General features: G+C 56.1%; 7 protein-coding genes across 7 annotated transcripts; 5 read left to right on the top strand and 2 right to left on the bottom strand.

Moving 5' to 3' along the window:
• The first annotated feature begins 246 nt into the window (after window positions 1–246).
• On the top strand, window positions 247–1,668 carry B0H64DRAFT_381929 (DNA-directed RNA polymerase). Its single transcript, XM_062802834.1, has 2 exons — window positions 247–373; window positions 441–1,668. The coding sequence occupies exons 1-2, from the start codon at window positions 329–331 to the stop codon at window positions 1,518–1,520; spliced, it is 1,125 nt and encodes a 374-aa protein (XP_062664325.1). The 5' UTR covers window positions 247–328; the 3' UTR covers window positions 1,521–1,668.
• On the bottom strand, window positions 1,669–3,474 carry B0H64DRAFT_381927 (uncharacterized protein). Its single transcript, XM_062802833.1, has one exon. The coding sequence runs from the start codon at window positions 3,209–3,211 to the stop codon at window positions 1,898–1,900; it is 1,314 nt and encodes a 437-aa protein (XP_062664324.1). The 5' UTR covers window positions 3,212–3,474; the 3' UTR covers window positions 1,669–1,897.
• Window positions 3,475–3,476: 2 nt separating this feature from the next.
• B0H64DRAFT_470831 (telomere length regulation protein-domain-containing protein) lies at window positions 3,477–6,908 on the top strand (the record flags this gene model as incomplete). Its single annotated transcript, XM_062807849.1, has 3 exons — window positions 3,477–4,613; window positions 4,664–5,098; window positions 5,149–6,908. The coding sequence occupies exons 1-3, from the start codon at window positions 3,761–3,763 to the stop codon at window positions 6,906–6,908; spliced, it is 3,048 nt and encodes a 1,015-aa protein (XP_062664323.1). The 5' UTR covers window positions 3,477–3,760.
• Window positions 6,909–7,402: 494 nt separating this feature from the next.
• B0H64DRAFT_437945 (cytochrome C oxidase copper chaperone-domain-containing protein) lies at window positions 7,403–7,743 on the top strand (the record flags this gene model as incomplete). The annotated part of the gene is made up of 3 exons (XM_062806302.1): window positions 7,403–7,427; window positions 7,477–7,544; window positions 7,603–7,743. The coding sequence occupies 3 exons, from the start codon at window positions 7,403–7,405 to the stop codon at window positions 7,741–7,743; spliced, it is 234 nt and encodes a 77-aa protein (XP_062664322.1).
• Window positions 7,744–7,833: 90 nt separating this feature from the next.
• Window positions 7,834–8,797, bottom strand: B0H64DRAFT_437944 (uncharacterized protein; the record flags this gene model as incomplete). The annotated part of the gene is made up of 4 exons (XM_062806301.1): window positions 7,834–7,845; window positions 8,104–8,350; window positions 8,471–8,583; window positions 8,654–8,797. 4 exons carry the CDS (start codon window positions 8,795–8,797, stop codon window positions 7,834–7,836), a joined length of 516 nt encoding a protein of 171 aa, XP_062664321.1.
• A 116-nt stretch (window positions 8,798–8,913) lies between these two features.
• On the top strand, window positions 8,914–10,451 carry B0H64DRAFT_24105 (protein PXR1). Its single transcript, XM_062799839.1, has 3 exons — window positions 8,914–9,168; window positions 9,220–10,273; window positions 10,327–10,451. Exons 1-3 carry the CDS (start codon window positions 9,146–9,148, stop codon window positions 10,345–10,347), a joined length of 1,098 nt encoding a protein of 365 aa, XP_062664320.1. The 5' UTR covers window positions 8,914–9,145; the 3' UTR covers window positions 10,348–10,451.
• A 1,636-nt stretch (window positions 10,452–12,087) lies between these two features.
• Window positions 12,088–13,686, top strand: B0H64DRAFT_381918 (uncharacterized protein). Its single transcript, XM_062802832.1, has 4 exons — window positions 12,088–12,572; window positions 12,626–12,752; window positions 12,837–12,918; window positions 12,998–13,686. Exons 1-4 carry the CDS (start codon window positions 12,157–12,159, stop codon window positions 13,555–13,557), a joined length of 1,185 nt encoding a protein of 394 aa, XP_062664319.1. The 5' UTR covers window positions 12,088–12,156; the 3' UTR covers window positions 13,558–13,686.
• The last annotated feature ends 1,254 nt before the right edge of the window (window positions 13,687–14,940 follow it).

Raw genomic sequence — 14,940 nt, 5'->3', positions numbered from 1 at the left:
CTTAAACTCTTACTCTCATGATATCAAAGTTGAACCATGCGGACATAATTAGCCCGGCCTCCCCGAGCTAACTGTGTACACTCGACATACCACAATAGCATTCCGAGTGCTCAACTCACGGCATCAATGGGGTGGCCAAGTTCATGCAGCACGGGCAGACGGGACCTCCTGCCGCCTCCGTAGTGGGCCCGGCAAAGGCGGTCAAAATTTCCCCGCGATAAGGAAAAAGTTCTGCCGTTTTTGCGAGCGAGCAGCTCTGGTCGAAGAATTTCCAGGCCTGCAGCGTCGACAAACGTGACAACCCCACCAACAAATCAGATCGATCACAATGCCTCACAAACCGCCAACAAAAGAGGAGCTCGAGGAGCGGAAGGTGCGCTTCTCTTATTGCATGTCTTGAGTTCAGGGGATAAGCAAGCCTAACACCGCCTTGAATCCAGATCGTCGGCATTAAGGATGAGACCATCACCCATGTATCGTCAAGCGATTTTCCCGGGCACTACCCGGGCGAGGACCACAGCTGGGACATCGAGTCCTTCAGGCGAGGGTTCAGCGTCGAATTCCACCAGAATGATCCCTTTGAGGCCTCGTTTTCCCTCATTGGCATCGACGCCTCCATCGCCAACGCCTTCCGGCGCATCATGATCGCCGACATCCCGACTCTCGCGATTGAGACGGTATTCATCAACAACAACACCTCCGTCATTCAAGACGAAGTTCTCTCCCACCGGCTTGGCTTGATCCCCTTCAAGGGCGGCCACGAGGGGCTGCACAACTTTTTGAAATGGTGGCGAAAACCGACCGACGAATCCGAGATCAACAATAGCTACTACGACAACAACACCGTCTCGCTCCGCCTCGAAATCCAATGCGAGCACAACGAGAAAGCCGCGGCGGGCGAGACAGATCCCACCAAGCTCTACAAGCACGCCCATGTCTACGCGCGCGACATCGAGTTCTGCCCTGTCGGCCGCCAGGACAAGTACTTCTCGGGTGCCGACACCATCGCACCCGTCAATCCGGATATCCTGATCGCCAAGCTGCGCCCAGGGCAGGAGATCTCGCTCTCGATGCACATGCACAAAGGCGTCGGGTCAGACCACTCCAAGTTCTCGCCCGTTGCCACCGCATCGTACCGGCTGATGCCCGTAATCAAGATCGAACGGCCCATCCTCGGGCGAGACGCCGAGAAGTTCATGCGATGCTTCCCCCAGGGCGTCATCAAACTCGAGAAGGTGACGAAGAAGGAGGCGGCGAAGAAGGGGAGCGGGTACGAAGGCCACGAAGGCGAGGACAAGGCCGTGGTGGCGGACCCGATGCGGGATACCGTCAGCAGGGAGTGCCTACGACACGAGGAGTTCAAGGGCAAGGTGAAGCTCGGCCGCAGGAGGGATCACTTCATCTACCTGGTCGAGAGCACCGGACAGTGGGAGAGCGATGCCATCTTCTTGGAGTCGGTCGCACATCTGAAGAAGCGGGCGCAGGATCTGGAGAAGCAAGTCCAAAACATGGTCAGATAGAAAAAGGATGTGGCGGACCGGTATTTGTGGGTATATACCCCTTTCTCTGTGCATCTTAAACATGGGTATGGCGTCAAGGGGGTTGTAAAAAGGGAGGGTTGGCCACCGGTGTTTCTCTGCCTTTTTACGTAGACAGGTCAATCAGGGTGGAAAATAGAAGTTTCCATTTGGATTTAATATCAGCGCCATTCGTCTAGATGCCGTTTGTATGTTCTGTGTGTTTATGCCTGGCTCAAGGCCATTGAGCAATGACTTTGCTCGTTCGTCGCGCCGTGATATCCTGCCAGTCATCTCGCCCGTTGTAATCTGCATTTGGATCCTTTTCCCCTGACGCCTCGCAAAATATGCCCATTTCTAGAAATCAGACCCCTCTTCGACTATGCCCCTCCTCGTTGCTTGAACTTGAGCTTAAACTTGAAAAGCACCGTCGCAAACGCCGGATCCGTCACGCCAATCTCCTGCCCCGCCTCCAGCCCCAGCTCCACCAGCGTCTTGTCCAGGTTTGGCCGCGTCTGCGCCTCCAGGCTCGGCGGCGACTGCATGTACAGGGTCTTGCCCTCGGCGCGCAGGCTCGGCTTCTTGAGCTGGGCCTCGGGCAGGGCGGCGAAGGAGTCGACCAGCTCGCGCAGGGTCCAGGCCGGGTCGACGGCCAGGTCGCGCGCCAGCTGCCCGCACACGGGGCAGTCGTCCTTCTTCTCGTGCTTGAACGTGTACGTGTAGACGCTGTCGTTGCCCGAGTACATCATGTAATTCTCCTCGGGCAGGCCCAGGAAGGGCGCGCAGTTGGACGCGATCTTGAGCGCCTCGTTGCAGCACGCCGCCGCGATCACGCTGTTGGTCGCCGCGATCGCCGGGATGATGTTCTTGACCACCCCCTGCGTCAGGGAGTACGTCACCCCCGGGATGTTGAACTCCTGCGCGCGCAGCAGCGCCTTTTGGTATAGCCAGGTGATGTGGTCCGGGTCGTCCTTGTCGAGCTCGGGGAAGGGCTTCTCCTGGTCCCAGGCGATGACGTGCGCCCATTCGACACAGTGTTCTGGCTGTCGGGGGATGCTGGCGAGGGTGCAGAGTGGGACGGCGGCGCGCGGGGCGTGCATGTCGAGTTGGCACTCGATACAGGATGTGACGGTTGGGAAGATGACGCGGGCTTGGCCCTTGAATCCCTCTGTGCCCCCGTCAATGAGAGGCTTGTAGCTGTCCTCGACCTCCTCGTCCACCATGTTGATCAGCGTCGCATTGATCCACCGGCGCGCCTCGATGCTGTCCAGTCCGCAGACGACAAGCTGGAACTGCATGTAGAAGTCCTCGTCGAAATCCTGGATCCTGCAGTTGTGTGGTGTAATCTTGACCCCCTTTACCCGCTTTTCCACGAACCGGGCGGCCACTTCGGCCTTGGACTTGCCGACGTCTGCCTGTCGGAAGAGGAATTGCCGGTTCAAGTTCGAGATATCGATCGTGTCCATGTCGATGACGTGGATATCCTTAAACCCAGATAACGCGAGGTTCTTCAAGAGCTCACAGCCCAGCCCTCCAGCGCCAATAACCAATATCTTCATCGCTTCCATAGCCGCGGCCACCGGCTCACCGCTGAAGATGTCGGGGTTCGTGAAAGGTCCGGGTCGGGTCCGGATCCTGTCGAGGTAGATCCATCTTGCCGGTTCCGAGGCCGGGTACACTTGAGCGGTGGCCATGTCTATGGGCGTTATTCTGGTTCGAGCGGGCCGGCGACTTTTTTGGCGGCTTTGTTAGCCCAGGTTTAAATTGTCTTCTAAAGCAGAAAATAAGCCCGAAGTAGGATGGTAGAGGGGGAGCTGTTGGTCTCACCGAGGCACCCAGGGTTGGGGCTTATCGTGGTCCGGTTCCCCGCTCTTATCTTAGGCGCCGCTGAGACCCGGCCTTTCAGTGCTTGACCACCCACTCACCCTCTGACCAAATAACTTAATCAAAGCCGAACACCAAAAGGAAGATAAGAAATAGAGCATAATACATCGAAGAAGAGACCGAGTGAAATCAAACTAAATTGAGTAAATGCAGCTTCGTTTGCCCATGGGTTGCTCACCGAGCCAGTGAGCCACTGAGCCCACAAGGGAAACAAGGGACGCTCTCGCCCAGATCACATCCATCCACTAACATCATCCACCGTTCGATCTCTTACACCCAACCCCGGTCACCCGGATTCACAGCAGCGCTGCCCCAAAACAAAAAGATATTCAACGTACTATCGCTGGGCATCCTCGAAAATGGACGAGTTACTGAGGCCGGCGGGCATAACCCGTATGGCCAAAAACGAAGCAGAACCCGATTTTTTACGATTGTCGAGTGTTCAATCCCACTCCAAGAACCCAGAGCCAACACCCAAACCACAGCATCACACTCATCTCACCACACTAGCGGATGCTCTTGGGATACTCAAGCACGAACCTGACTACAACTTCTTGATCTCAGTCTTGACCTTTCTTTCTCGCCACGAAACAAATGGCCTCCCGACTATCAAGCTACCAAGTCCTCTGAGTGCCCAGCTTATACAGGTCTTGGTCGCGGAGATTGTGCCGAATTACTGGGCTTTGCTCATCGAAGATGTTCATCAAAATAAAAACTCAGGGCTGAAGCTGCTCTTGTACTGTCTATCAGGCATCACAGGAGTGAACGCCATCCTTGTTCGTCTCAGGGCTCTGATACATGAAACCAAGGCTGAGGCATCTACAAATGTCAAGCGTCCCGACATACCTTTGAACATCGGTATTCTGTTGGATCTCTTATGCCGTATCATTGAGGGCGACGGCTGGCTTCTAGAAGCATACCGCCTTGCAACATCTAGCCAGGAAGCTGCAGCAAGAGTAAGACCGAGAATACAGGAAATTGTCGCCACTTTTGGCGCTTCTCGGATTATCTCATTAGCAGCAGAGGCGGAAGACATCGTCAAGGGTGATGCCTCTAGCAAGAGGGTAGACAACATCTGGCCTGCCGACTCATCGCGATACACCCGATGGCTTGGCCGGAATATTGTGACACTGGCGTTGTCGGATCTGACACCCAGCGAAACCAAACTTGCCCCTGACCTGTTTGCCAAAGCTCTTCGCCTTGGCCACTCTGGTACGTTTTCGCAACAACCCTGTAATCATGAGTCGGGCTAACAAGGGCAGATGTACTCATCAAGCAGCTCATATCCGAGCTTGTTTTGAAGCCACAGGCCGAACCCAAGAGATTCGGCCTTCTGGTAGGCGGCCTACCGCAAACTGAGCAACGGAAGGTACTCTATTCCGTTCTCAAGATGTTTTCTACTGGGCATTTAGATCGTCTTGGCCGCTGTGAGTCCGAAGCAACTCAGCCACTCATCTCTGCCGTGGCTGGTGCCCTTAACGGAATACTTGGCTCGGTAGAAAATGGCACCCGCCATCTCGTGGAGTGGCTGACTGGCTCCTCCGGCGCTGGACTTGGGGAAGGCGTTGGTATCCGACGGGCGGTCATGGCGGTCGTCTCTCAAGAACGGGACGAGCTCGTTACTACACTTGAAAAGAGCCTCGGTCAGTTTGGCGACCAGCTCTACATCAAGCATTCCCCAATGCTGCAACAAGAAGGCTAGTACCAAGCCTAACGTGCCAGGGATTCGAGCTAACTGAGGCCACAGCTCACGCCCAGGTCCTACTTTTAACCGCTGGATACGTGCACAGGAAGGCGCCCATAAAGTTAGCCTTACTGTTGAGGTCGAGCACCTGGCTCAGTGCCGTGTCGAACAGATTATCGGCTCCTCATGAAAGAGCCCGTTTTCTCGGCATGGTGGTGGGCGAAGCGCTTTCTGCTCTTGTCGACAAGGGAGAAAAGCAACTCAACTTCAAGATGGAGGAAACTGGCAACGAGGAAGGCAGTTGGTACAAGGGGTTAACGGGCGTCACAGATGAGACTGGATCCTTAGACCCTTTGCTAAACGCCCAAACTGAGATCCCGCAAAAGCAACGCAAAGCGCCTCAAAAGCCGACTGTGAAGCCAGCAACCCGGCAACCACAGACCGGCTTCGTCATCGAGGAACTCAGCGATGGCGAGGGCCCAGAGGAAGAAGACATCGTCCCTTACGCAAAACCAGATTCTGATGCAGAAGACTCGGACGACGACGCGACGCTGGTTAGGCGCGATAAGCCAAAGGCTCCAGTGTACATCAGGGACCTGATCAAGTACCTTCGAGATACGGAAAGCTACGATCACCAGAAGCTCGCTCTGGCGACGGCCCCAACACTCATTCGGCGGAAAGCAGACTATGGAACCGAAGTGTCGGAACACGCCGAGGAGCTCGCTTCGTTACTGGTCGGACTGAGTGACAAGTTTGAGATGGACAATTTTGACGAGTTGAGGGTTCAGGGAATGATCGCCATCATCGTCGCCAAACCAGAGAAGATGGGTCAATGGTTCGCGAAGACATTCTTTGATGGAGACTACTCGGTCTCACAACGAGCATCGGTCCTCATTATCCTCGGTTTAAGCGCTCGCGAGCTGGCCGGCTATGAGACATCCGACTACGCGGCGGCGGCGGCGTTCCCCTCCAAAACTCTCCCAGAGCGAGTCGGGCAGCTATATCTCCGCAACAAGCCTTCCGAAACCCAGCCCTCCGCCCTCAAATCCCTCCCACCTAACGCTCTCGATAACATCGCCACCACACTTACTTCCACCTTCCTCGCCCCGATGGCAGCAACAGCCGCCGATGCGGCCACCGGCCCGGACGTTCTCAAGCTCTCCACCTTCACCTCCCGCCTTAACAACAACGGCTCTCAGAATCAAAAAGAAGATGAACACCTCTCCCCAACCAACCCCCGAATCAAATACAAATCCACCCACCCCGCCAAACCCCGCGTCCGCGCCATCCCAAACACAACCGCCCACCTCCTCGGTACCTCCTTCTTCGCCCCGCTCGCCGCCCGCTTCCAGGCCGCCGTGCACGCCTCCTCCACAACACGCGGCGGCAGCCGCGCCATCCTCTTCCACCCCTACCTGCTAGCCCTCTACCTCAAAACCCTCGCCCTGATCTTGCACGCCGCCGGGCCCAGCACGCTGGCCCTGCCGCAGCTGACCTCCGAGCTGTGGCGGCTGCTGCTGAGCACCAGCGTGCGCGCGCAGGCGGTCGGGGATCTGGCCGTCACGCAGGCGGTGCTGTTCGCGTTCGTGGCGCTGCTGGACGTGAACGCGGACCGGATGCGCGATGTCTGCGTGGAGCTGGGGAAGGAGGTCGTGGAGGCGCAGGAGTGGGTCGCGGGGGTGTTTGGGGGGTTGAGGGGGGGCGATGAGGGGGGCGAGGAGGAGAAGGTGAAGGTGCTTGCGGCGGGGGTGTTGGTTAGGTTGAGGGAGGGCGTGGAGAAGTATCGGACGGTGTTGGTGGGGGATTTGATTGGGTTTGGGTAGGGAGGGGGGGGGGGGGTTGGGTCTGTGGGATTGGGGGAGGTGAGGAAGAGGGCTGGAGGGGGCGGTTCATGAATGAACCGAATGTAGGGGGGTTATGTCAGGAGACTCGGAAGTAACTTGATATAGCGAGCAATAGTACAGCCATGGGTGCCTCAAATAACACAGAACCACTTATAACGGGCGGTGCTATGATATGTAATGGTTAGGTCCGTACGTTTCCGTTGGTATAGATTCATGATTCTGGTTGCCCCGTTCCGTTGTTTTGTTTGTTTCCCGAATGGTCACGGTTAGGGGTGTCAGGTGACATGCGGGCCGCTGACGCCATTGCAACTTGGCACATACCACACCCCTGTCATAGCGGGAAAAGGTTCGGGAAGCAATTGACAAATCAACATCTTGTGCAAGACCACCTTCACGTCCCAATCTCGACAAAACACCTCACTATTGGCATTCAGTGCAGTTTGCAGGAAACAGCACAGTCACTCTTTTTCATCATGGCAAGCCAGGCTGCTCAGATGCGTGAGTATTCATCCTCTTTTCGCCGTGAGCACCTTGCTGACCAACCCAGCGTCCATCGGCTCCAGCACTGCTCCCGCTATTTCGGCTCAGGCGACTGACGCTGCGTCGAAGCCCAAGGTGCGCCAACAAAACCCGAACTGGGGACATGGTAGTTTCTAACAAGGATGGTCAACAGCCCTGCTGCGTCTGCAAGGATGAAAAGTCTAAGCGTGACGAGTGCATGCTATTCTCCAACGCCGCCGACCCCCAGAAGGACTGCCAGTCGACAATAGCCCAGTACCGGAGCTGCATGGCTGGGTTTGGCTTCAAGGTCTAAAGTACGGGACCCGAGGTTGGGTTGCCACGATAGCATGTATCATATACGGAAGCATAGACCTGGCGTTAAAACAAATTCATGATTCCGCTCTTACACCGGCACCTCCGGTACGATGTCAGCAAAACGGCTGGCTTCCACCCCGTGTCCCAATAACAACACTAGCAACACCTCAACATTCAAGCAATAGGGGTATCCTCCGACCAGCAAACAAGCAACCGAAACTCCAGCAAATCCACACCCGAACTCCGCCTCCTAGCAACCCTACACCACCCCTCCCCGGGAACCGCCACCAGCCTTCCCCCCCGCACCCGCTCTCCAACCAGCCCCAAACCCAAGCAACGCCCCCATCCGTCCCACTACCTCCTTGCCATCACGAGCCTCACGATCCTCCCCTCCCCCACGACCCTCCCGCCCAGAAACAGGGGCGTCCTTAACCAGCGCCGCCACATCCTCCTTGCGACCCTCATACAGCGCCTGCAGCTGGATGGCCAGGTTCAGCATGCGGCGCTGGTGCTCGGCCAGCCGGCGGGCGATCTGGCCGGCCTTTTCGTCGCGGCGGTCCATGGCTTGTTTGAGGCGCTTGAGGTGCGAGATGTGGATTGCGGATCTGTTTTTTTTTAGGCGGGGGGGTTAGTTAGGAGGGTGGTTTGGTGGGGCTGGGGTGGAAGGGGGGAAGTGCATGGGAGGGAGTATGGATGGTGGAAATTCGAGGAGTGGGGAGGCGTACCGCAAGTCGTTGTGTTTGGTAACGGACTTTTGGATGCGAGATTCGATTTGCTTGAGGGAGGACTCGTAGGCTGTGGCGAGGGCGGTGCGGTTTCTGTCGCGGGTTTGCTTAGCCTATGCCGTAGGGTTATATGGTAAGCTGAGAGAGCTTCAAGAAACTGAGTATAAGTGTTTGTGCTCATACCTTCCGCAGGCGGGTTCGAGCTGCACTCGCTTCTTTCAGCCGGCCATTGTAGGCTTTATATTCGGCGTCCGAGTCAGAGTCAACCGGAGCTCTTGCAGACCCGGAAATGCGTCTCTGTCTAGCAGTATTTGCTGCGGGCGCCATTTTAATCCGTATGTTGATGGGGAGTTCGACAGATGTCGCGACAATTACATTCAATGTCCGTATGCTGCACACAAACTGCGAGTGGTGATGGATAGCTGAGTGCAACTCACTGTGGGGCAATGGGAAAGGTGGGTTGACCCCCTGGCTAGTCCAAGCAGCAAGGCCCCTGTCGGTCGGCCGAACCAGAGGGCGGTGTCTGCAGGCAAAGTCTTTTTGCACCCGTTCCCCGCCAAAAATTACCAGATCCACATGCAACGACGACCGACGAAAACATAGTACGAGACACCTCACTCTCGCCCGTTTCCCTGAAGATCGCAGCTCCGCAAAGCTGCGTCCCTTTGGATCAAAATGGGTCTCGCTGGTGCCAAAAAGTGAGGAAATGGTCTCAATCTTGAATTCGAGGTGGCTAACAAGCGAAATAGCAAGCGGAAACTTGGCAACGACCCGAACAACACCAAATGGTCGCGCAATACCGACACGTTTGGCCAGAAGATCCTTAGGGCTCAGGGGTGGCAGCCAGGCGAGTACCTTGGTGCGAAGGACGCTCCACATGCGGAATGGCACACCGAAGCCAACACGACGCACATCAGGGTTACCCTCAAGGACGACACTCTCGGCCTAGGAGCCAAGCGAAATAATGGCGACGAATGTACCGGCCTCGATGCGTTTCAGCACCTACTTGGGCGCCTAAATGGCAAGAGCGAAGAGACGCTGGAGACGGAGCGGAAGGTTCGGGATGATGTGAAACTCAGTCTTTACATGGAGAGGAAATTCGGGACGATCCGATTCGTCAAGGGCGGGTGGCTGGTTGGCGATCAAGTTAAGCAAACGCCCGACGATGAGGCGGAGGAGGCGCCAAATTCCGCAGAAGTGAGCGACGCGTCAGCGCCTGCCGCGGTGAAATCCAAAAAGCGGAAGGCCGACCGAGGGTCCGATCCAGAAGACGACAAGTCGAGCAAAAAGGAAAAGAAATCTAAGAAGAGGAAAGCGGAGTCCGAGGCTGATGTGAACGAGGAAGGAGGAAAGAAGAAAAAGGACAAGAAGTCAAAGACGAGGATGACTGAGCCCGAGGAATGCGAGGCACCAACTGTGACGCCAGAAACCACCGAGTCTCCGGATGACGCTGGCAGCACCTCCGAAGCTGGGAAGGCCAAGAAGGAGAAGAAAGACAAGAAAAGGGACAAGAAAGATAAAAAGGACAAAAAAGAGAAAAAGGAGAAGAGTAGGAAAGACAGAGCAGCGGCAGAGTCGGGAGCCGAGACGGGCGACAGTATATCCAAAGAGAGGAAGCGAAGGAAAAAGGAGGCTGTTTCGGAGTCGTCTTCAGCGCCCACGCCCGCAGAAAGCAGCTTGTCCACGCCGAGTGGCAGTGGCTATTCAACGCCTGTCCCTACGGGCTCGAGCAGATACCTGGCAAGGTCGAGGTTCATCGCCCAAAAGAAGATGGCATTTGCGGACAGCGCGGCACTCAACCAGGTGAGAATTCCGGGTTCCAGGTTATCGGTTGGAGATTGGCTAACACCGTAAAGATCTTTATGATCAAATCATAGTTAAACTCGGTAATCGACACCGCACCCGCGTATGCGGTGGGTAATCCCCCTTACTGTTGCTTCCGCTGTTGCTACGCGTGCGCCTCCTCCTCCCCCCTCAAGGAGTCACAAAGCTGCCACGCCATATCCTGCGTCCCCGCTCCCCGACGTTCCGTGGTTCCCGCCATAGGTAGTCTCACGCTACCTAATCCGAGCTTCGTCTCTTGTGATGCTTCGATCGCTTGTAGCAAAGGTTCCAAGCTTCGCAACTGACCTCACTCCCATGGGAATTAACAAACTGTCCAAATCTCTCCGATACTACGCCGTCTTCCAGTTCTTGATTCGGGTATTTCCGCGCCTATGGTACACCCAGCTTTTGTCAAATTATCAAATTCGATCTGGTATACATTCCACGACCAAGACTGGAGGCGACGGACGCTAGGGTCACGGCCATGTATCTGGTGGTTCACGAAGTGAATGGTCAAATTCGGGGGTAAAGGTTGTGCAAGCGGAACTCAGCGTTATTCTAAGGACGGAATTGAACTTTGTTACAAGGCTTATCCGGCATGATATCTTCATCTTTCGCCTTCTCCTTCTTTCCCTCAATGTCTTGCTCCAGCGTACGTGTGTTTTATTCATCGAACCACAAACCTCTCACTGTAACGACTGACCTTTTCAAAAGATCAGACGGCTTGAGCTCCACGGACTGACCGACCGGCCACAAAATTCATCAACATCGTAAATCAAAACATCAGAAAACGCAATACAACGCGACCGACGAACAGAGCAAAACGACCACAACGTTTGTTCCGTACATACAACTACGGGCGTTTTTTTTGTCGTTTTTAGAAGCGATTTATTTCCCCTTCTCCCAAAGTCTCCCAGCAACTGGATGAACCACCCCACAAACAACTCATCGCAGACCGACCTCACATTCAGCATTCTGCGCAGCCGGCTTACGGCTGGCGACTTGGCTGCGTTATGGGGCCCACTGGGCCCTCTGGCAAAACACGCATGGGATCATACGCCGATGCTCTGCGTGGTTACAAGCTGTTCGATCCTGAGCCCAAGTCCGCCGAGGTGGTCAAGGCCGTGGCCGCACATGTCCAGGCACCCATGCGTGCTCCGACAGACGGGCCAAATACAGCACAGCAGGTATCCAAGAAGGCATCTCAGAAGCAGGGTACCAAACCGATCCAGAAGAGTCCAAAACCAGGTTCGACGAGCGTACACCAAAGCGCATCCCAGGACGGACAAGGATCAAAGAGTTCGCATCCTAAATCCGCAGCTTCCAAGGCTCGGGCCGCTGCAAAACAACCCGCCAGGTCACCATTTTCATATGCCGAGGCAGTGAAGGGCAAACCATCGCCGGCGAGGCCCCGACCCAAGAATGCACAGGCCAGTCAGGAGATCCGAGCGGTGGCCTGCTCTTCCACCCAGGCCGCAATTCCCAAGCCTAGGCCAAAGGCGTCATCACGCCTGGAACTTATTAATGACGACAACTCGGGTCTCAATGTTGTTAAACACACAGACGGTCACGTCACACGTCCAGACGCTTCGGCGGACATGGATGATGCGCCTGGGCTGTCCCGAGACGCGGACATGATAGGTGCACCTTACGGTAAAGATGTGATGTCCGAGATTTTCCGTGACTACGACGGCATCACGACACCTGCGCACGACCGAGAGGCGCCTGGGCTGTCTCGAGACGCGGACATGATAGGTGCACCTTACGGTAAAGATGCAATGTCTGAGCTTTTCGGTGGCGACGACGGCATCACGACACCTGCGCACGACCGAGAGGCGCCTCGGCTGTCTCGAGACGCGGACATGATAGGTGCACCTTATGGTAAAGATGTAATGTCTGAGCGGTTCGGTGGCAACGACGGCATCACGATACCTGCGCACGACCGGAGCACGGCCGGGGGGCAATCAGAAGGCGACCTAGGACCACTATATAAGCAGCAGTACCGCCGCTTCTCAGCCGGAGATGTTTTGTCTGTAGCTCGTCCTCCATCCGCATCTTCACATACGGCCTTCTACACGCCTTCAGCTACATTCACCCAACTTTCACACAAAACCTCTGCACCTTCATCAGCTACTTTCATCATGCTGCTCCCAGGCGAGACCATCGAAGATGCTATTGCGCGAATCATCGAGACGGAGGAAAAGAGAGTCAAGATGCTTGCGGGGCGGGAAGAGCGCCTACGTGATCTTATTGCAGCTCACGACCGAGGCGAGTCCTCGTAAGTGGCATGGACACGCGCAAACATCAACACCCTTGCTAACAGCTCAACAGACTCTGGGAAACACAATACGAATGGGATGTCCTCGTCAAATGCGGCGACCGGTTTTGGAGGGTTCATCGTGACATTCTCTGCCGCGAGTCAGACTGGTTCAAGACTCGAATGCCACCCAAGGATCCTGTAAGTCAATAAGCCGCCCGTATCTAAATACCCAGCACTCGCCCCCTTTTCCCCGTCAACAACACCAACTGACACCCTTCCTAGAACGGGGCCTACGTCGTATTCAACTGCGACGGACACAACACAACGCAGCTCACCCACGCTCTCCGCTACATGTACGGCAACTGTACGTTCCCCCCAGCCAATTTCCTTCCTCTCCCACCACCCCCCCATAGCCCCATTAAACTAACCGCCCCCCTTCACAGCTACGGCAAAAAGGTTGATGACCCTCAAGTACGCGCTCAGCGGCTACCCGATCTTCCTCGCCGTCTACACCTACATCGCCGGCGCGTCGGTCGGCTTCGAGCGCATGATGGGGGACGCCCAGCGCGCGCTGTACGAGATGGCGCTGCAGCTCAAGATGTTCTTTGACGCCACGCCCGCGGCCGCCCTCGGCACCATGGATCTGTCGGGCCTGTACGACCCCCTGCGCCGCAGCTTGGTCATGTCCTTCGACCAGGCCGACGCCGGGGTTCGTTTGCTCGGCCTGCGCGCCGCGCTCGCGCACTTGTGTGATGTGGTGCTGGTGTGGTTGGTTTTGGATCCGGGGTTTGGCAGGGCGTTGGTGGCGGATTGGATTCCGAGTGGGGTGTGGCAGAAGGTGGTGGTGGATAATGTGTTTTTTTGGAGGAATGGGTTGTTGGACGACATGTGGAAGATTCTGGTCGAGGCTATCCCCGTGCGCAAGAAACGGGGGGCGAGGGTGTTGGACGCGAGAGAGGGCGAGGACAAGGGCACCGATGGCGACCCGTCGAGTTCCCGTTAGAGCCGGGGTTCGGGGGAGTGCGAGCGGGAGGACCAGACTTGGTTGGAGGCGGTCGGCGAGGAGGATAGTCCGTTGCGGCGGTGGAGGCAGATGGCGGAGAGCATCGAGCCGGACGGTTGGAGACTTGGGGGGGGGGGGGGGGGGGGGGGGTATTTAGGAGAACATCTATAGATTGAGGAGCGGGAATTTAAGCGTTTGTTTTCTGTATACGGGGATCCGCCGAGGGCCAGTGAGGTTCATCATCAAATCCGGCGACCACACGTTCCCGGAGTTCACGGAGCATCCGCAGCACGGCCGGCACCGGGATCAAAACCGGAACCGGAACCCAGACCACCGGGGGGGTTCGCCCCAACGCCATGGGCCCCGGTAGTCCTCTGAGAGCCATCCCAGCGCCACGGGTCGCAGTGGTCCTCCGAGAGTCACCCAACACCGCGGATCACAGTGGTCCTCGGGGAGCCATGCCCAACATGGCTCGTGTGCGATAGCCCGCTCCTTCGCTTCCCTTTTTCCTTATTGCCCCTGTTCAGATTGAGCTTGTCACACTTACATCACACCTCACAGTTACATGGAACAAAGTGCTGCTGCGTCAAAAGTTCGGCATTCGGCATCGAGATCTCCCCAGGAGGGCGGGAGCACATCATGGGATCAGCGTTCCCGGCTTACTTGCATTTCCTAAGAGGTTCCGGCGGTCGGACGAAACTCGGGGGCATCTGTTAGACTAGGTACGTTGGGATGAGAGATCTGCCTATACAACAGAGCAGTGAGTTAAGAGGCCATTTGTCTGGGGAGATGTCTGGCTGGGTCTGGGAGGATGCATTGTTTACTTTTTGTGCACGCATCGAGGGATAGACTAATAATAAGAGCTAATAGCCTATACCGATTTGCATTATTAATAGCCTGGAGTTATCCAGACAGCAACATCTGAAAGACGGGGAAACTACCGGTACCAACACGCCACAATGGCGAATCTGGGAGCAAAACAGGCGACGACACCTCCACATTATCCAAGGGCAGTTTTGAGACATGCAGACATCCGCCAGATGCGCGGCTTGGCGATCTGAAGGCCAGGGGTTGGGGTGGCTATGGCTAAAATCTGATGATCATGACGCCAGTCCAGCAAGGAAAGGCTCGATGGCTTGAGTTGACGGTGTTCTCCGAGGCAACAAGCATGATCACGGATCGAGTGCGAGTGCGAGTGCGGAGCGTTCTGGATGAACCACACATAAACAAGAGGGCACACGACTCCCCGCAGGCGTTGCAGCAAGATATTATTGGCATCCACTTGGTTGCGTGTTGTCGTTTCACCGGTTTCCGCTTTTTGCTGCGGGCTAAGGTATACGGCAGATGCGGGTGGGTGGTATGCATGGCAGAGGAGTGGATGAA

This window comes from Chaetomium fimeti (genome assembly GCF_033439085.1).
Source record: "Chaetomium fimeti strain CBS 168.71 chromosome Unknown B0H64scaffold_1, whole genome shotgun sequence".
NCBI lineage: Eukaryota > Fungi > Ascomycota > Sordariomycetes > Sordariales > Chaetomiaceae > Chaetomium > Chaetomium fimeti.
The sequence above is the reverse complement of the archived record's forward strand: the minus strand, read 5'-3'. Positions and strand labels throughout refer to the sequence as shown.